Raw genomic sequence first — 22,025 nt, forward strand, 5'->3', positions numbered from 1 at the left:
CAAGTGTTTTGGTATATTGACAAGCTAGAAGGGCATTAATGCCCGTGCTTGAAACATTTGTATGTATGTATGTAGTCTTATAAATACATGCTATTTATTTAAATATACAACTGTACATTTGCTCTGTGTGTATTATTATGTTTCTTTTCCACTTGTATTGTGTTTACTGTTTTTATTTCTTGTGTTTGCTCCTGGGTCATGATTGAAAAGGGTCAGTGGACCAGTTCACCTATCCAGTTATTAAAAGAAAAAAAAAACATATAAGTAAACAAACAAACACAAACGGACAAACAAGCAAAAGGACAAATAAATAAAGCAATTGTGCAAAAATGAACAGTTTATTTATAACATTTCCAGGGAGCTTAAAGGTATTACTAATGCTAACAAGCAAATCTTACTTTCTAGCTAGAAGACAACATAAAAGACATAATAAAAGGTACCCTGGCTCCACACAAACAATCCTAAACAGTAGTTTTAACAATTATGTCAGTAAATCCAGCATAAAGTGCTAGTTTTTAAACAGCAGTGCACAGTAAACAATGTTCCTTCAGTACTGCAGCCTTCAGTTAATTGCACTTGGAATATCTCTGACATAAATAAAGTTACGCATAAAATCCCACTTACCCAGAATCAAATGAATATTAAAGTGGATACAACAAAACTCTTTTTTCCTTATAAGGTGAAAGACCAAGTTAAAAGTACAAACAAAGAGGTCAGAGGTGCACCATGTTATACATAAGATTATAGAGGATGAATCAGTACTTGTAACAGATTTAGGAGTCAAACAATATGAATAAAATATCAGCTGGGAGCTAATGTCTGAAATTAATTTGAGTTAGTAGTCATTCTACACTAGTAAGATATTTTCTGACAAAGAAGCACATCAGCAGTTTTCACAATTTTAACCAAAGTAAATGGGAAAAGCACGTAAAGGAATGGTTAACTGAAAAATAGGTTATTACATTCTGAATACTCTCCTGATGTAAATGAATTGGAATGGCATCTACTATCTGCTTGATACGTTTAAACGCAGTGAAATATCTCAGATAGGTTCACTTCTTGCAAAGAACATTCACAAATCCATAGAAACTTTCTAATTTATTTATTACAGCAGCTTGTGAGTGGTGGTCACCTACTGCCAACAGTTGTTTCATTGTCATGGTTGCAGAAATGAACTATCAGTCACATAGTTAAATTCCAAAGTTATTCAAAAGGTTGTGACTGCTGTCTGGTGTACTTAAAATGCATTCACTGGAGTAAGTGGTGTGAAAGTTTACTCCTCTTGTGGATTCAGAGGCTTTAGTGCTTTTAGGACTGCAACATTTGCATCTTCCTTAGATGATGTACAAGAAGATTGCTTTCCATACCTGAAAGAAACATAGTTTGAGGAAAATATACATTAAAACAACATCATAATAAATGGGAGAATGAGACATTAAAAAACTTACAAAACATAGATGAACTAGCCTGCCTTTCCCAAATTTTAAACCATAGACAATGAGTACTGAAATGTACCATTTGGGTCACATTATCTGCTTCACCTACAGGATAACATGTATATTCTGTTACTCATACTCAATCTCTTATCCTTACTTTCAAGGTTTGCTTTATTTCTCCCTTTGCTTTCTTGTAAAACCTCTAATTTTGACCCAAGATACACCCTTGAAGGCTGGTCCATGCCCCTATCATTTCTGTTTAAAGGCACTTAGGTTCATAGGTTCATACTAGGCTATCTGCCCTGGGGCATTTATAAGCCTAGCCCGATTGTGTTTGGCTTACGCCACCCCTTGATTTGAGTATATTGTGCCCTTTTTAAAGTTTAGTTTACTGTGCCTCTGTCTAATAGTGACACGGAAGTAATCCCCGGGACAAACCTACGATCCCCCATTCACTCATCAAGATTCTTCTTGAAGAAAGTCAGTGAGGTGCTCTGCCTAACATGAATTGGAATTCTATTCCAGAGCGAAGGGAGCCTCTGGGTTATGAATCTGTCCCTCCAGCATGTTCTATTTATTTCTGTGCTGAGGTTCAAGTCCCTCGAGCGCGTGGCTCTAAGGGATTTAGATTTACTGAGGTGGATCATGTCCATTAATTCTGGGTTGGACAAAGCTTTATATGTCAGGCATAGATCACCTTGAAGTAGGCGGTATGCAACTGAGTAGAGCTGGAGTTTTTTTAACCGAGCAGCATATGGCATCTGTTTGAGTCCCTTGATCCTCCTGGTGAGGTACTTTTGGGGTCTTTCTAATTGCTGCAGGTGTCGGGTAAGGTATATCCCAAAGGGGGCATTGTATTCTATGACGGGCCTGATGAGGGATGAATAAAGGGGCACGACTACCTCTCTTGATCTAGATGTGAATCCTTTCATGATGAGGTGGGTTATGTAGAAGGTCTTTCTAACCACTTTGGCAATGTGGTTGTCAAAGGAGAGATTGCTATCAACTTGGGTACCCAGATCCCTAATTACTTTCTCTGTACTTAATGGGTTACCACCTATGTGGTAATTTGTGGGCACATTGTTTTTGCCAAAGGGTATGACTATACACTTTTTGGCATTTAGCTTCAGACCATGGCTCTGGCACCAGTTATCCGTCTCTGCGAGACCTTTTTAAAGGATGTTTGTGTCAGCTGGAGTGTCGATTATGGCGCCCAGTTTGCAGTCATCTGCGAACTTGGTGAGCCATAGTCCTCCCACGTTGGCCTGTACCTCAGAAAAGTAAATACTGAACAAGAGAGGTCCCAGGACAGAATCTTGTGGGACGCCACTTGTGACCGGTTTCGAGTCTGACATGGCTCCAGCAACTCTGCCTCTGTGGATTCTGTCATTGAGCCAGTTTGCGACCCATCTTGTGACATAGGGGTTTATATTTAGGCTGGATAGCTTATCTATGATGCCCAAGTGGGGTATTGTGTCAAATGCCTTTGTGAGGTCCAGATAGGCTGTGTGGACTACCTTCCCTTCATCTATGGCCTTGGTGACTGTTTCGAAGAAGTCGACCAGGTTCAAAAGGCAGGATCTGCCCTTGACAAAGCCAAATTGGGTAGGATCTAGTGTCTGTAGGTCCTCAATGTCTTTGTTTATGAGTTCCATGATGATCCTCTCCATAGCCTTGCAGACTAGGCTAGTCAGGCTTATGGGGCGATAGTTTCCAGGGTCCGTAGAGGCGCCACCTTTGTGGAGTGGGACCACTGTTGCTGTACGCCATTCTTTGGGCACATATCCTGTAGTGAGGCTGAGACTGTACAGCAGTTTTACTTGAGGGATTAGTTCTTCTTGGAGTTCATGTAGGACGCAACCCGGGACGCCATCTGGTCCCATGGAAGCAGTGTTTTTTGCTTTGGAGAGGGCAGCCTTCACCTGAGCATCAGAGGTGTTTGGGAGGCTGCACTCTGCCGGGATAGATACTTGCTCTTTTGGGGGGGGGGGTGGAGAAGTTTGCACTGAACCTGCCAGGATATTGGCGATGTCTGTGGGTTCAGTGTATTTTTTGTCATTTAGAATCAACTCAGAACAAGTCTGGGAGTTGCATCCCAGGTTCCTAACATAACTGAAAAAAGCCTTATGATTGTCTTTAGTGTCCTGTGCAATTTTTCTCTCGAAGCTGGCCTTGGAGGATTTTATGAGGGATCATAATTTTTTGCTAGTACTGATCAGAGATGCCTTCCCTTTTAGGGATTTTGCTCTATCATGTAGTAGCTTCCTCCTTCTTTTGTACAGTTTATTTATGGCTGGGGTCCACCAGACTGGACACCTGCCTTTGGATGATTGGGTCTTGATTTTGTTTGGGATAGCATGATCCATGCATTCCTGGAGATGTCCGTAGAATGCATTTATATAGGCTTCTGCAGTTTGGGCTGTAGTTTCCACTGGCCCTGGGGCCTTGAAGGATTCCACTTCGGTTTTGAGAAGTGTGAAGTTCGCTTTTGAGAAGTTTTTCACTGTGGTTTTCTGGGCTGGGGGTGGGGTCGGGATGTGGATATCCAGTGAAATTAATTTATGGTCTGATCTTACCAATGAGGGATATACTTCTGGTATGGAGCATAGAATCACCATGTTGGTAATGATCAGGTATAGTATGTTTTTCCCTTTTGTGGGAGTGGTGACTAGTTGTTCCATAGCATTTGAGTTTATAAATTCCAGGAACCTTTGGGCTAAGGTGCTGGGGCTTGAGTAATGCTCCCAGTCTATGTTTGGGTAGTTGAAGTCGCCCAATATAATGGTGTTCGGAGAGATCTTCATGTTCTCCAATGTTTTCAGGAAAGCCGAGTGGGATTCCTGACTACAGATTTGTACTAGGTTAACTGCCCTTGTGAGCCATTTTAAGCCTAGCCAATTATCCCTTGTGAGACTCAAACCCTGCACCTTGTGTTTGTAAGGCAAACACCTTAATCATTAGGCCACCCTCCCAATACTATTCTACTCCCATGTTTTTTTTTCTTATTCTTGCATCTGTTTAGCCGAAAAATACCTTTCCGTCAATTTTTGTTGATATTCATGACCTACATAAAAGATTTGAATGTGTTCACTCTTCCATCTATTCCAGTCTGTTGGAGAGGAGGGTATGTACAGTATTTTAATACAGTTGGGAAGAGCTATGTTATTATATTTTGTACAAGAATTCAGTGCAAAGAATAGAGGAGAGCTGAAATATACATTTGTTCTAGTAGGCCCAATCAGTATTCAGGTCATGATATTCTGTACTATGTGCAAATGGTGAAAATTACCTGTAGGTAACCAAAGATAATGTGAATTTCAATAGCTTAATCTGAAAGGTACAAGTGCATTTGTGGCTGCAATGAAATTACAAGAAGATTTGAAGTATATGATTCTCCAGGATGTTTCTAAGATGGCAAAAACATGATCTATATGCAGCTGACGGTTCTAGGTTGACAGCTCATTATTCCCAAAATCTCCATTTTACTATGGGAAAATCCTCTCTCTCACTTAAGTGCACTGCACGTCACTTGTAAGGTAAAATCTAATATATCCCAACAACAAGGTTGGAAGTTACAGAGAAACAGAAATCATTGAGACTACTGATGGTGAGATTGAACAGATCTGACATTTTTTAACAACATTAAGCATTGTAACATGAAAATTAGTGCTGTGATTTTTAAAACTAAAACCCATACAAATCCATTTTACTGTAACTAAATTTATCTTCTGTTAGTTTTTTAGTTTTTTTTTTTTTATTCTGAAATGTTATAATCCTCTGTTTTAAGTGAATGCTGGTAACATTTCATTCTTCAGGCAGGTTTGCTATGGAATATATGGTTATAACATCTGTAAGCTTGCACAGTACATCAGGGCCCTTGATTTGTCTCACTGCAGGAAACACTAACAGTTTCAGATTATACAAGGCCATTATTTTAACAAACATGCTCTAAACAGTGCAACTGTAGAATGACAACATGCCATTACAAGACTGTGGGTATTTCATAGATTTACCCATGGTAGTCATACCCCTCAATCTCTTAGCACAAGAAACATGGACAAAGCCTGACATAATGAGGGACAAAGGCCCCAAAATAGGGACACATTTTAAATATTGCTTTTATAAACTTAGAAAGTTGCTAGAATAACAGGATTTGTGTTACCATGCATTTTTGAAGAATATGAAGTCTGAAACTCAAATGCAAGTCATCATTTAGTGACTTCAATCTTTAGATCATCCCAGTGATGCGTTAAAACATCACACAATTTTTATGATGAACAGACCAAAAATATAAGGCAAAATCTGGTTTCTTTACTTGATATATATACCCTCATGACTAAGCAATGCTCCCCACTGCAGATAAAATATAAATTACACACTCCTTGCCATAGTGCATTTCCATAACATCACATATTAAGAATTAAAGGGATAAAATTATGGAATGCTATGCCTCTGTTTATTGAGTCATCTAACTTTTCCAGCAACCTTGTAAAATGTGGAAATACAACACTGGTTCCATTTGGGTATAGCCTGAAAAACTGGAATTAAGTTCCTAGCCTTAGTTTAAGTATGAATATTGATATGTTAAAGCTAGCTTTGTTAGAAGCAAATTGATTGGGTCAGATTTGATAATTCAATTATCTTTCATCTGACAACACAAATTTAAAAATGGACTCCTACAAAATGTATTTTTTGGCAATAAAACAGAGAAAGTTTAGACCTATCTCTGAAAAAGAAACATTGATAGTTAACCATCTCTGGCAGTTGTTTGCATGAGCCTGCAGTATAAATTTATTTTGCATTAAATAACTCTTTTTCTAATACTCAGCTATTGATGTGTTCAGTATTGGTACTTTTGTTAAAAGAGCAATATATTAGCACACTGTAAAGAACTCATCACTAGAGTATATTCCAAAACTGTAGTTATGGTTTCATATGTATTTCTCTTTAAATATGTTTTGACTTCAGTATAGCTAGCACTATATGTACTTCTGTTTAAACACATATTTGAGTTCAACATGGCTAACGAAATATAAGAACAAAATAACTGATATGTTTTGAGGATAGATGGTTCTCGCTAGAGTTGGTCATTGCCTTAACTCATGAAAAATAGCTGCAGTTGTAAGACCTCATTTTATATTGCTTATATATTTGTAGCTGCACTTTTGTAAAACTCTTTCATCAGTTTATTGTAAAAGACTATTTTAGCACAGCGAAGCTTCTGCTAGATATCTAGCAGGCTTCATGCCACGTTATTTTGCTGTTCAAATTGCAGACATAAAGAAGAAAATGTCAGGGATACGACGAGATGGTGATGGAGATAACAGTAACCTAAGTTAGGAATGCTTGAATCTTCATGTTGACAATCTATATGTATACCTGATTTATTAAGTGAGCACAACATGATACTCATTACACTTAACAATATATGTCCATTGCTGACGAGAAATCCAAACTACAGCACAACAACTGCTGTTCTTAGTTGCCAGTCTTATTTCTCTGAAACACATCTGCTGTAGAAGCCTGCATCAGTCTTATAATCCAAGGGCTCCATACTTTTCCATTTTCTGGTGATATATGTTTGAGCTTTGCCCAAAAGATCCTTAAACAGTCCTGTGCATACAGTATACAGTTGGGAAGGGGTACATTAAAAATTTAGGGCTATAAGTTGGTAAAACTATCACCCCAGATAAAGAGATGGGTCTGCTAGCTTTGACTAATCCATAAAACAAACCACACAGCAAAGGCAGCTAAACTGTGTGCACAAGATACAATCCAATGACAACATGTCCAATAAACCAGCAACACCAAAAAGTGACACCGAGTAATAATTCAGAAAAGGTTTAATGAACCTCTGAAACCTTACATTGATGTTAAACCAGTATCAATGCTTTAAAAGCATTTTTTTCAGTAACAGCCTTCACAATGCATTTGCTGACTTATATCAACTTCCTTTGACTTCACCAACATATCATTTCCTACTGAGGTTAACAGGAATCAGTGATTTAAAAATGATTAAATATTAAAATTTTTAAACACCAATATTCATAAAGCATTTTCATTAGCTGTTAAATCATTTACATAATATACATTTCTGAAATATCTCAATTTAGAAAGAAAACCTTCCTTTGAAAATAACTGCACACGTCAAGTTTTGCATAGATAAGCAAGCAATAATACCTGACAGGGTTTGTGTTATTGTGGAAATACATGCCAGGGTGTGTTCTGAGGCCTGACACTGCACACAGAGAGCCTCTGCATCCCTGGAAAAGCATTATTTCCACAATAACATCCAATCCAGAGGGCATTATTGTGCTTAGAGAAAAGGCTATCTGTTAAATTGCTTTATATTTAATTTTTAATTACCTTATTTTTTTGTATTTTTAATGAAAAATAGTTCTTCCAACAAATGTCTAAACTTGACGAAGTATATGTAATTGCTGGATGAAGTATTTTACATAAAATATAAGTTACATAAGCATTTAATGTCTACAAAAACACACACACTCCCACATACAGAAGTACATGCATTCAGAAGCGCAGAGAGACATTAAAATTCACACACACACTGACATAGATAGAAATACACACTGCACTTAATATCAGGTTTGGGTGAATCCATCCTCAGATGCCTCCTTGACAGCAAATTAATGAAAAACATAAAAAAATAAACAATGGCCCCAACTCAGTGTAAGTGACCACTTACACTGAGAGAAGGCTTAGAGTAGGTGCTTTGGAATCTGGTCCTTCTAATAATCCTAATAAGAGATAGGTCTTACACTGAAGTAAGTCAGTTACACTGAGAGCACCTCATTTGGAATATGGTCTAATGCATAGCAAGTTTTCCCCACACCAAACAAAAAAAAAAAAAAACAAGCAACTTAATATGCTATGATGAAGTGACAGACTCATTTTTCAGCAGGCTGCATTACCTGTACATTAACGTCCTATTTTCCAGTCAGGATGGCGATGTACAGGCCGCCTATTCTCTAAAATTCTACAGCATACTGACATCTAGTAGACAATACTGGAAATATGCATTTTTAGCTTTTTGAACAATCACAGTCTAGTTTAACTCATTCCCGCCAATGGAGTTTCATTAAGTTTGTACTCTAACTTCAAAAGGATGTGGTCTGAGCCTTTAAAAAATTACGTTCTTGCTTCACAGTGCAAACAAATGTTTGTATGTCTAGAACCATAAGTGTTATTAGAAAACTGAAAGGGCAAACTAACTCTACAAAAAAACAGTGGCTACGATATTGTCTGTCATGAGTAGTGTTGTTTTGTGATGATCCAGCCTTTACTGGGAAACTGGAAGAACAAAGATTTGGAAGTCAAAAAAGCAAAGAAATATCAGATAGATCTTATTAACTATGAAAAATAATAGTTTGATTGGTGAAAGTTTAAAAACAAAACAGGGTGTTGTGCAGAAAATGACACAAGCCAAGAGAAGATTGGGCTCTAAACATATTAAGCTCTGCCAGTACCAATCAGCAGTCTGTACTGTGTTCATTTGTCTGTTCAGATAACTACATGATGGATGAAACATCATCTGTGGGTGAATCCAAGCCAGAGAATAACAATGTTCTGTCATAAATTTACAGAAATGGTGATGCACTGGGAACTACCCCTTTATAATGTAGGAGTGCCAACAGAATGGACATAAAATTTCTGTTTCAACAGTTAATAGTGAAATAAATGCAGATGGTGGTGAGGAATGAATTATCATGTATACACTATATCTGGTGATGAGATGAAATTGCTTAATAAAGATCTACACTTTAAATCGAGTTGCTGGCTACGGAGACTTGTCTGCATATATCAACTGGACACAAGCTGATTTAAGTATATTTTCTCTGCACTTATTTAAGATTTGAGTCAGTAAATATTGTGTGTCTTTGATTCACTAAATATTGTGTCTCTGTCTCTGCAGTTATCTGAGCTCACTGAAAGTTGTTAGACTACTTTGAAATTCCTTTGTTAGTGCTACTTAGCTTGGGAGTTTCTGCTAGCATTAAAATCTGTATTGGTTACATTTCTAGTAATCATTTTAAATCGAGTTGCTGGCTACTGAGACTTGTCTGCATATATCAACTGGACACAAGTTCATTTAAGTATATTTTCTCTGCACTTATTTAAGATTTGAGTCAGTAAATATTGTATGTCTTTGATTCACTAAATATTGTGTCTCTGTCTGCAGTTATCTGAGCTCACTGACAGTTGTTAGACTACTTTGAAATTCCTTTGTTAGTGCTACTTAGCTTGGGGGTTTCTGCTAGCATTAAAATCTGTGTTGGTTACATTTCTAGTAGTCATTTTAAATCGAGTTGCTGGCTACTGAAACTTCTCTGCATATATCAACTGGACACAAGATGATTTTAGTATATTTTCTCTGCACTTATTTAAGATTTGAGTCAGTAAATGTTGTGTGTTTTTGATTCACTAAATATTGTGTCTCTGTCTCTGCAGTTATCTGAGCTCACTGAAAGTTGTTAGACTACTTTGAAATTCCTTTGTTAGTGCTACTTAGCTTGGGGGTTTCTGCTAGCATTAAAATCTGTGCTGGTTACATTTCTAGTAATCATTTTAAATCGAGTTGCTGGCTACTGAGACTTGTCTGCATATATCAACTGGACACAAGCTGATTTAAGTATATTTTCTCTGCACTTAAGTTTTGAATCAGTAAATATTGTGTGTCTTTGAGTCACTAATTATTGTGTCTCTGTCTCTCTGCAGTTAGTCCCCCCCCCCACTACCTGTTCTAGTTGTGGTGTTAATCTTGGTGGCTTTGCAATTGCCCGCTCCTGCTGTAAATCTCTTTTTGCACACTCCTCCAGGACCCATCTCATTTGCTCACTCAACTGAGTACAGTGAGATCATATTTTGATTTTGGATACTCCTACCAGTCCCATCTCCCCTGCGGTGTACAGAGAGAGCACTTGGGAAGGGCATTCCCCTATAGTATCTTAATCTGCTCTGTTTCCTCGGTCTCAAAAAAAAAAAAAATTTTTGCACTTCATCTGCCTTACTGTATTTGTGTTTCTTACTACTTTATTACCTTATTTTGCTTTTGCCTCTTCTTAAAAGTACTCAGTTGAATTTATTCTGCTGCCTTTATTACTGCTTGTTAGTAGCCTGATTAAATTGTAACTGTTCTAAGGCCCTTGGTTTAAGCACTTGGGCTTCAAACCAGTGGTTTTACATTAAGAAGGTTTGTAGTCTGCACTGTTGTGGCAGGACAGGTAGCGTACATCCTTCTAAGTTGGGAACTGCTGATTGAAGACTCGGTGGCTGTTATTCTAAAAGTGTATTAGTTCTGGGTTAAGAACTTGTGCTTCAGGCCAGTTATTTTACATTAAGAAGGTTTGTGGTCTGCACTCTTGTGGGAGGAGAGGCTAGATTCTGCCCTTCTGAGCTGGGAATTTCTGGTTAAAGGCTTATTGTGCATGCTTACTTGAACTGTTTCTTTCTGAAATCGGTATGCCTAGTTTGCTGTAACATAGACTAGATTCAGGCCGGCTGGATCTAGCTTTGTTTGTATAACTTGTGCCCTGATACAGGCCGTCTTTTTTGGAGAAGGTTTCTGTGTACCCTAGTGGCAGGACGGTGCAGTTAGAACTTGCCTGATTGAAGACTGCTGGAACAGGGCTCAGTTTTAAGCTTTTTAACTGGTTAATTGGGTAAAGTGTTGTTTTGATTATATCTGCTCTATTTTCTGGAAAAAATATATATATACTTGTTTCTTGCCTTTCTGAACTAGTATAGTCCAGTTTTCAGGTTATTGCTGGATCCAGGGCTGTGTTACAAGTTACTGTCTTGCCATTACCTTACTTGGATAGAAGGAAGTTTCTCTGTTCACCTGTGAGAGAGGGGAGCTTTGAGCAGCCTATCTGTCCCTGGAGGAGTGGTTTGAGCCCAGACGTTAGTAGTTTCTTGGCCATTTTGGGCTAATTTCTATCTCTTTCACTTCCCTGCTATAAAAACCTCATTTGCACAGTTTTTACACTTGTATTCCACTCAGCAAGTGCCTTCCAGGTGTTCTGCAGAGTCTACAGCAGCAGAGAGACAAAAGAGTGACTCTGGAGTGATTAAGTATCACTTTTCTGCTTTTCTTGCTGTTTTAACTAATTCCGCCTAAAACGCCAGTTTTTTTAGCGAATCTGTGATTTAAAAAGTTTGTTATTGTATACAACTCCGCACAGCTCCTTGTGGTGTCCTGCAGAGTGATACAGGCAACAGAAAGACCCAAGAGAGACTTTTCCAGATTTAAGTATTTTTTCTCTGTTTCTTTGCTCCGACTGCCAAAGTGGATTTCTAACTGATCTGTGTTTTAAAAAGTTTAAATTGCATTTGCCTTCTGCATTTTACAGTTTTTGCACTTGTTTTATATCAATTTAAGTCATTTTTGTATTGTATAACTGTTGTAGGCTACACACTAAAGTGTGCTAGCCTATTTATAGCATTTACAGTGTTTTCTGTGTGTTTTTCTGCTGTTTCCTGAAAAAAACAAATAAAAAAAAATTCTCTTTTCCCACCTTTGCTGAACTAGATTAGTCCAGATTTCAGGTTTTGCTGAATTCCGGACTGTGGTATAGTGTCCTGTGTTGCCCATATCCTTACTTGGATAGGAGGAAGCTTCTCTGTTCACCAGTGAGAGTGGGGACCTTTGAGCAGCCTATCTGTCCGTGGAGGAGTGGTCTCCTCACTGAAACTAGTAGCTTATTGGCTGTTTTGGGTCAATTCCTATCTCTTTCAGTTTCTCTGCTTTAAAACCCGCATTTGCATGGTTTTGTGCCAGTTTACAACTCTGCACAGCTCCTCGTGGTGTCCTGCAAAGTGATACAGGCAACAGAGACCCAAGAGAGACTTTCCAGATTTAAGTATTTTTTCTCTGTTTTTTTTCTCCGACTGCCTTTTCCCGCCTAAAAAGTGAATTTCTAACTGATCTGTGCTTTAAAAAGTTTAAATTGCATTTGCCTTCTGCTTTTTACAGCTTTTGCACTTGTTTTATATCAATTTAAGTCGTTTTTGTATTGTATAACTGTTGTAGGCTACACACTAAAGTGTGCTAGCCTGTTTATATCATTTACAGTGTTTTCTGTGTGTTTTTCTGCTGTTTCCTGAAAAAAAAAAAAAATTCTCTTTTCCCGCCTTTGCTGAAATAGATTAGTCCAGATTTCAGGTTTTGCTGAATTCCGGACTGTGGTATAGTTTCCTGTGTTGCCCATATCCTTACTTGGATAGGAGGAAGCTTCTCTGTTCACCAGTGAGAGTGGGGACCTTTGAGCAGCCTATCTGTCCCTGGAGGAGTGGTCTCATCCCTGAAACTTGTAGCTTATTGGCCGTTTTGGGTCAATTCCTATCTCTCTCAGTTTCCCTGCTTTAAAACCTGCATTTGTGCAGTTTTGCATGATTTTGCGAATAGAGCAGCATCGGACAGCGCCGCTTAAACGGGTTTAAATTATTCCCGGCTCCACAAAGTCTGCTCTTCACTTTTTCCCTTAGAACTGTTCTAAATCTCAAAGTAAGCACTCTATTTTCATTCTAAAGCCCTGCAGTTGCTTGTATAAGTAATCTTATAAGTAAGCACTAATAAACTAAAGCATTACACCCTCTTATACTCCCTTAAAGTACTTGGCTCCTTATTGGTCCTTTCTGATCAGTCAAAAAGTAATTCCTTATACTATTCTGGCATGTCCAAAAGTCAGTTTCGGGTTTACTCTCCAGTCCAGCTGGTGAATCTGGGAATCTTGAGGCAATGTTACAACTGCCTTATGTACACAGACCACCCTCTCCTCCTCCCAACAAGCTCAAATATATGTGAGAGATGCAACTATATAGCCAAACTGGAGGCTGAGCTCTCTCAACCCAGTACTGGCGCAGTCAGTCAGGCAGAGAAGGTAAACACACACACCACAAATCCAGTCTCACATAGACCTATCGCAACAGCAAACCAAACACATAAACACACAAAAACATACTCGGAGGCTCTAAATAAAAATCTTCCCAAGCAGCAGAGACCTCCAAAGCAGACATCCAAGCAACCGCTACCCTACAGCAATACCCACGTATCACATAGTTCACAAAGTCAGTGTGCCACACAGTCACAGCCCTTAAGGCTAGACAACACACCTAATACACTTGTAATAGGTGACTCTATTGTCAGACACACTGACATCCCACTCACCAGGCTGAACAAGGAGAAGGTCACTGTAAGCTGCCTGTCGGGTGCCAGGATCCGCCACATAACACAAGCACTCAGGTCACTCCAAAGCAAGTACAAATATGACTCCGTCATTGTCCATGCTGGTGTGAATGACCTGAGACGTACCTCCCTGGACTACATGAAAAGAGACATAGAAGAGCTCTCTGATCATGTAGCCCAGGCCGGTATGACCCTGACCTTGAGTAGCATCTTACCCTCACCAAGAATGATGCCACAGTATAAAGACAAAATGATCAGTTTTAACAATTGGCTAAAGTATTGGTGTCATTCAAAGGGATCCAGTGTCTGTCAGCCTGTGATGACATGCTCAACAAGCCACGTTGCTTCGCTAGGTACGGCTTGCACCTGTCACCCCTGGGCTTTCGAATATTGGCTAAGGCTCTTGCCACCCCCATAGTGCCTTTTTTAGGCAAGGCTCAAAAGACAAACCCACCTCCATAGACAACACAAGGAAAAAGAAACTAAGGGTAATGCTGCTCAACGCCAGAAGTCTAAACCTCAAGATGCACGCACTCGAGGCTCTCCTCAGTATGGAGAATATCGATATCTGTGCAGTAACAGAAACCTGGTTCAAGGCTCCCGAGAGCACTCCAGCACTACCAGGTTATACTTCATACCATGCTTTTCGGCCCCAAAAATCAGACCGAACCACAAATGGAGGGGGAGTATCCATATTCATCAAAGATACCCACACCTCCAGGTTAGTGGCACTGCACAAAGCATCAGAGACCATCCATGTGCAACTAACAGTGGGCAAAACTGCCTTTCAGTTTGTAGCCTGCTACAGACCACCCTCCCAAACTCAGGAACCCCACTCAGCTTTCCTGAGAACACTGGAGAATATGAAGGTCTCTCCAAACACCATCATATTGGGTGACTTCAACTACCCAAACATAAACTGGAAGCACTATTCAAGCCCCAACACCCTCGCCCAACGCTTCCTAGAATTTATAAACTCAAATGCTATGGAACAACTGGTCACCACTCCCACAAGAGGGGAAAACATATTGGACCTGATCATCACCAACATGGGGACTCTATGTTCCATACCAGAGGTATACCCCTCATTGGTAAGATCTGACCATAAATTAATCTCACTGGACATCCATATCCCGTCCCCACCCCCAGCCAAGGAAACCACTGTGAAGAACTTCTCAAAAGCAAACTTCACACTTCTCAAAACCGAGGTAAAATCCTTCAAGGCCCCTGGGCCAGTGGAAAATATGGCCCAAACCGCAGAATCCTTTACAAACGCATTCTATGGACACCTACAGGAATGCATGGATTGTGCTATCCCAAATAAAACCAAGACTCACTCCTCCAAAGGCAGGAGACCTGTCTGGTGGACCCCAGCCATAAATAAGCTATACAACAGAAGGAGAAAGCTACTACATGATAGAGCAAAATCCCAAAAAGGGAAGGCATCTCTGATCAGTACTAGCAAGAAACTACGATCCCTCATAAAATTATCTAAGGCCAGCTTCGAAAGAAAAAATTGCACAAGATGCTAAAGATAATCACAAGGCCTTCTTTAGTTATGTCAGGAACCTGGGTGGCAACTCCTAGATATGCTCTGAGTTAGTGCAAAATGACAAAAAATACACTGAACCCACAGGCATTGCCAACATTCTGGCAGACAGGTTCAGTGCAAACTTCTCCCCCCCTTCTCCCCAAAAGAGCAAATGTCTATCCCAACAGAGTGTAGCCTCCCTGACATCACAGATGCACAGGTGAGAGCTGCCCTCTCCAAAGCAAAAACACAGCATCAATGGGACCTGATGGTGTCCCGGGCTGCGTCTTACATGAGCTCCAAGAAAAACTGAACCCTCACATAAAGTCACTGTTCAATCTCAGCCTTACTACAGGATATGTACCCAAGGAATGGCGTACAGCAACAGTGGTCCCACTCCACAAAGGTGATGCCACAACGGACCCCAGAAACTATCGCCCTATAAGCCTGACTAGCCTGGTCTGCAAAGCTATGGAGTGTATCATCATGGAACTCATAAACAAAGACATTGGGAACCTCCAAACACTGGATCCTACCCAATTTGGCTTTGTTAAGGGCAGATCTTGCCTCTTGAACCTGGTTGACTTCTTTGAAACAGTCACCAAGGCCATAGATGAAGGGAAGGTAGTCCACACAGCCTACCTGGTCCTCGCAAAAGCCTTCGACACAATACCCCACTTGGGCATCATAAATAAGCATACCAGCTTAAATATCAACCCCTATGTCACAAGATGGGTTGCAAACTGGCTCAGGGATAGATCCCACATGGTCAGAATTGCAGGTGCCATGTCAGACTCTAAACCAGTTACAAGTGGCGTCCCACAAGGCTCAGTCCTGGGACCTCTCTTGTTCGGTATATATTTCTCTGAGGTACAGGCTAACAAAGGAGGACTATGGCTGACCAAGTTCACAGATGACTGCAAACTGGGTGCCATAATCGACTCGCCGACTGACACAAGCATCCTCCAAAAGGGTCTCACAGAGACGGATAACTGGTGCCAGAGACATGGCCTAAAGCTAAATGCCAAAAGGTGCATAGTCATCCCCTTTGGGAAAAACAAAGTGCCCACAAATTACCACATAGGTGGTAATCCATTAAGTACGAAAGAAGTAATTAGGGATTTGGTGACCCAAGTAGATAGCAATCTCTCCTTTGACAATCACGTTGCCAAAGTGGTTAGAAAGACCTTCTATATAGCCCACCTTATCACGAAAGGGTTCACATCTAGATCAAGAGAGGTCATTGTGCCCCTCTACTCATCACTCATCAGGCTCATAATTGAATACAATGCCCCATTTGGGTTGTACCTTACCCGACACCTGCAGCAACTGGAAAGACCCCAAAAGTACCTCACCAAGAGGATCAAGGGACTCAAACAGATGCCCTACGCAGTTAGGCTAAAGAAACTCCAGCTCTACTCAGTTGCTTACCGCCTACTCAGAGGCGATCTGTGCCTGACATATAAAGCCATGTCCAAACCAGAATTAATGGATATGCTCCACCTCAGGAAATCCAAATCCCTTAGAGCTACACGCTCCAGTGACTTAAACCTCAGCACAGAAATAAATAGGACATGCTGGAGGGACAGATTCATATCCCAGAGGCTCCCCTCACTCTGGAACAAAATCCCAATCCATGTTAGGCAGAGCCCCTCAATGACCCTCTTCAAGAGAAATCTTGACGAGTGGATGGGAGATCGTAGGTTTACCCCTGGGATCTCTTCTGTGTCCCTACTAGACAGAGGCACAGTAAACTAACCTTAAAAAGGCTATCTTCTGCGATCTACTATACAGAGGCACAGTCAACTAATCTAAAAGGGTGGTGAAAGCCAAACACACTCTGGCTAGGCTTATAAATGCCCTTGGGCAAATAGCCTAGTATCACCCTATGAACCTATGAACATCTTATCCCAGCAACTACTGTAACTAAATATCAGTGTATTAAAGATGTCAAAAATGTTTGTAGGAAGCGTAATTTAGAATTTTTTTTTTTGCTTTTGCTTCCCAAGGTCCAAGTAGGAGAAATTAGGGTCCCACCATATATAGTTTTAATACTTTTAGGATTTTTTAAGTTAAGTGTATTTATATTTATCAATTCTTTGAATGTAAGACTATTCAAGTTTTTTTAGGATTATTTATTGTTAATTATTTATAAACATTATAAGTTGTTTTTATAACATATACAATTTTACATACAAGTAGTTTTTAACAAGAAGCACAAAGCACTTTAAAGAGTGATTTTAATATTAATGAATGTGGAACTTTGATTGGTGTGTTTGAATTAATTGTTAAGAATTTGGACCAGTGGAATGAATTTTAACAAAATGCTTAGTATTTAAACATGTGGTTTGTGATAATTGATTGTCTGATGAAGTCTTGTAGACGAAAACGCAGTATCTTGTGTGCATAGAAGAGCGTTCATTTTAAATTTATTTTGTAGTTTTCTTTGGTTTGAGCATATAATCAGAGTGGTACTTGTTGTCAATAAATTCTTTTGGATCACCACCAGCGAGCCCAGGCACTTTTTTTCGGACTTATTGGTTGTTGACAAGTGCTGAAATCCGTTGTTTGGTTCGTAAATATCAGTGTATTAAAGATGTCAAAAATGTTTGTAGGAAGCGTAATTTAGAATTTTTTTTTTTTGCTTTTGCTTCCCAAGGTCCAAGTAGGAGAAATTAGGGTTTTAATTTTACAACATCTAATTTTCAGCCACCATCCCATAAAACAGTAGAAATATTTGAAAAAAGAGATGTTTAGGGACCTACATAGCTCCTAAAAATACAAATTTGAAAAGGATAACCTTATGGCAGGGGAAAGCCAAGCACTTCAGACTATTAGAAATAATTGTAACATTGTAGTGACTACGGCAGATAAAGATGGCAGTGTAGAAGTTTGGGAAACAGGTGACTACCATAAGGACACTCTTAAACAACTGGAGGATGACTGATATTATTCCAGAATGTATATGACCCACCAATCAAGTTTAAAGAGGAAATTGACTTGTTCTTGTTCTTTATGGCCATGGAATAATTGATATTAGAATATTTAATGATTTAAGAAGAAAAGAATCCAGCTATCAATACATCCACCTATTATCCAAAATTCATAAAAAAATTCTAGTGCCTACCCTGGTAGGCCCATTGTATCAAGCATTGTGTCATTAACTAAACCATTATCAGAATTTTTAACATTTTACTTAAATCCATTAGCAAGTAAAGTTTAGAGCTAGACCACAACATACAGCACAATTATTGCAGGTTATGAAACAAGTACAATTTGAGTTGGAATGATATATGTGTACTCTTGATGTGAAATCCCACTATACTTGTACACCCCTATGGTGAGACTAGATGTTTAGAATATTGCCTGAATTTTACCCAGGTGTTTCCAGCTGGTTGTAACACATTTCTTTTGGTATTGGCAGAGTGTTTGTTAAAAACATTTTATTACAACAGTAATTTCTTTATACAGGTCAATAGTACTGCAATGGGGGGTGTCTTTTGCCAGCATTTATGCAGACCTATTTATGGGTTAAATGGAAGGATTTCTTTTTTATGATTCAGAACATAATTTGCACTTAGAGTCTATGGACATATGGCGAAGGTTCCTTGATGACTGCTGGTTAGTTTGGAAATTGGACACAGAAGAACTGAATGAAAGGATTGAATTAAAAAATGATGGTGAATACTGTTTACTATTGAGATGGATAGGTGAAATATTTCCTTTTTGGATGTTATTGTCACTAAAAACATGATGGTATTGTTAGTACGAAAATATGCCGAAACCATTTAGTAAACATTCCTTGTTAAATGCTACCAGCTGTCATGCAGGACACATGATGCATGATATCACCAAGACTCAGTTTATGAGAGTGACAAGGTTATGCTCAAAGGAACATGAATATAATGACGGTTAGTAGTTTTAACAAACAAGATTATATCAGAGGTTATAAATGAAGGGAAGTAATAAAAGCTAAAGCTGAGGTGGATAAGGTAAACAGATTAGAACTGTTAGAATATGACATAAGAGATAGCAAAGAATCTCCCAAACATTCTTTGATTACAACTTTTGGAACAAATGTAATAAACAATAACTCACACATTTTAAAAGCTGATCATTTCTCCAGTGATAAAATTCCAAGTGCATGTAGTTTGACATTTAAGATAGCAAAAACACTAGCAAATTATTTTGGAGAATTTAAGCAGTCACATCCAAGGGAAAACATACAGCTTACCATGGATGGTGAACAGGTGGTGAGGTGTAAGTCATGCAGATGCTGTTCATTCTGTAAACTGACTTTTCACGGTAAAGAGTTCACCTCAGCTAATATATCTAAGATATATTAAATAAAAATGTTTTTAACTGTAAAAGTGAAATAGTAATATATTTATCTATTTGCAAATTTAAACATAGGATTTCTGAACATTTCAGTGAAATGTGGAGATGTAAAGAGAGGATTGCAGTTCATTGACATAATCCATCACTAAGCTGCATAATTTATGTTTTTACGGATCAATGACATTATCAATAAACAGAAAGGTTGGAAAACATGGCTGACATTTAAAGAACATAAATCGATTATTAATTTAGGAGCCCTGGTTAAACCAGGTTTAATTGTATATAAAGCTAAAATATGCATTTTTTGGTTTGGACCACTAGATGTCACTATGTACTACCATTTTGTCTGATCTAAGCTTGCTTGATGCGTGCAGTTATTTTCAAATGGAGCTTTTTTTTCTAAACTGATATATTTCAGACTTAATATTATATAACTGGCTTAACCGTGCCATGGTTAATACTTTATGACTATTGGAATTTTAAAAAGTTTAATACTTAATCATTTTTAAATCATTGATTTCAGTTGACCTTAGCAGGAAATTATACTTTGGTAAGGTCAAAGGAAGCTTGTTTATTGAAGGAAATTCATTGTGAAGGTTGTTACTGAATAAGATGCATTTAAAGCATTGAAACCAGTTTAACATCAATGGTGTCAGAGGCTCATTAAAGCTTTTCTGGATTATTTCTTGCTGTCTCCTTTTGCTGTTGTTGGGCTGCAGGCTCTGCTGGTTTGGATACACTGTGCATAAAATGTGGGGCATGTAGGGTATTATTAGTGATCACTTCCCACAGCTGTCTCAGTTGGGCCTTCAGTACTGATCTGGACACACATGAAACATTTTAGCTACTCCATAAAAAGTGCAGAAAGAGAAAGTAGAATATATATATAGTCCCTGGGGAAAAAAAATCTGTGTTCCGTGGCTTCGCTATTTTCGCATTTCAAACATATGGGTTCGATATTACAACATTCGGACTCTTGTGAGTTTGACGTTATAATATAGACCCTCTGATCAAAGGCAGCTTATAGCCCTTATCTCTTAGCCAGTCTCTACAAAAACTTTCATCCCATGGAGACTCTCTGTTTTATTCATCTCTCAAGATTTAAAGATAAGCTGTAAAATGAATTCTGGGAGCTACAAAAGGAAGGAGGCATTCATCATCACATCCCGTGAGATACATTACAGAAGTGTGTTGGGGCAGATTTGAGTAGCAGAATTTTCCTAAAGAATAAAACAATGGGAATCCCTCCCTTCATTTGTTTAGGATGTCAGGGCTGAGTCAATTAAAACTAAAGTAAAAGAACATAAACACTGGGCTCAGGACCTGTTGGAATTAATAGCTGAGAGGGTAAAATGCATGACACATGCCATCAGTCCTCAGTGATCACAAATGTTGGCTTTTTTCATATAACACAGGAACAGTGATGATTCCATTTGGGTCCTAATAGACTTCGTGTCTGGATCTGAGGTACACTCTCTTGATCAAATATTATGTTTCATTGCAGCTCATCAGGGAAGTGTATTTAAAATAAATTGTTTTGAGCAGGGAGATACGTCTAAATATTTTTTCAGGTATCCAATTTACTCCAACTCCACACACCTATGGTGTAGATTTTGAATTTTCCTTTCAGTGTTCAAACTGGAACAAGCCATGTGTATCTCCAAGTGTCTTACATTCAGATGGGCTTCTACTGAAATTTCTTAAGGCCCTCCTCTAGGCAGCCACTGCAGTGCTTCTGAAAGTAATAAGTTTCCACTCTTATACCTAATGGCTCTCCAGGCTTTCCAGGTGACATTGTTCCTAATACTAAAATCTAGTAAAATCCCTCACAACCCTATCCAGTATGATACAGTATTTTTTATAATTACTGACTGTAAATTATTTATGCAAATAAAGGCTTCTAAATTAAGTTTTCTCATTCATGTTTATTTAGCAAACTTTGCTTCTATGCAGCATCTTAGAAACTGTGTAAAGCAGATTCTGAGTATCATTGTATCATGAATCAGACACCAACTACAAAAACAGCATTATGATCATTCCTTTCCAGCTTTTGACCAAATATCTTGGTCTTAAAGGAAGACTCCACCTTAGAACTCAAAAACAAGCTTTTTATTGTATCTTTGTTTTCTGAGCTATTTTAATGTCTCCAAATAACTCCAAGTGCTTTTTTACAATTTTAATGTGTTTTTCTCAAAATGGTGGATGATGAGGCCTGCCTTGATAACATGATCTTGTTTTGCTGAGGTCATTCCTTCTTCTCAGAATACATTTCAGGTCCTCTTTCTATGCGTTATGCTAGACATAAGGAAGTAGTATTGTTTTCTCATGCCATTAAGATAGAATGGCAGGAGTATGAAGCACTGTCATCTAGCACACCATCTGTAACAGAGTTACTTCTATGTTTCCCTGAGGGAATCTCATTTATTTGTCTGTCAGAGCTTGTTTTGTGCTATAAATAGCTGTTAGCTACTTCCAGATAAAGAAAGTAGGTAAATAGCAGGCTTTTGTAGAGGGA

At 38.7% G+C, this 22,025-nt stretch overlaps 1 protein-coding gene across 1 annotated transcript in view; it reads right to left on the minus strand.

Annotated features, from left to right (window-relative positions):
* Positions 1-311: 311 nt before the first annotated feature.
* LOC122792613 (solute carrier family 22 member 7-like) overlaps positions 312-22,025 on the minus strand; it is a 588,108-nt gene continuing 566,394 nt past the window's right edge. The window contains exon 10 of the mRNA XM_044060277.1: positions 312-1,367. Coding sequence (XP_043916212.1) covers positions 1,274-1,367 — 94 coding nt within the window. The 3' untranslated portion in view covers positions 312-1,273. The remainder of the gene's footprint in view (positions 1,368-22,025) is intronic.

The sequence above is a fragment of the Protopterus annectens genome, chromosome 1.part0, assembly GCF_019279795.1.
Source record: "Protopterus annectens isolate FY-2018-M chromosome 1.part0, PAN1.0, whole genome shotgun sequence".
NCBI lineage: Eukaryota > Metazoa > Chordata > Ceratodontiformes > Protopteridae > Protopterus > Protopterus annectens.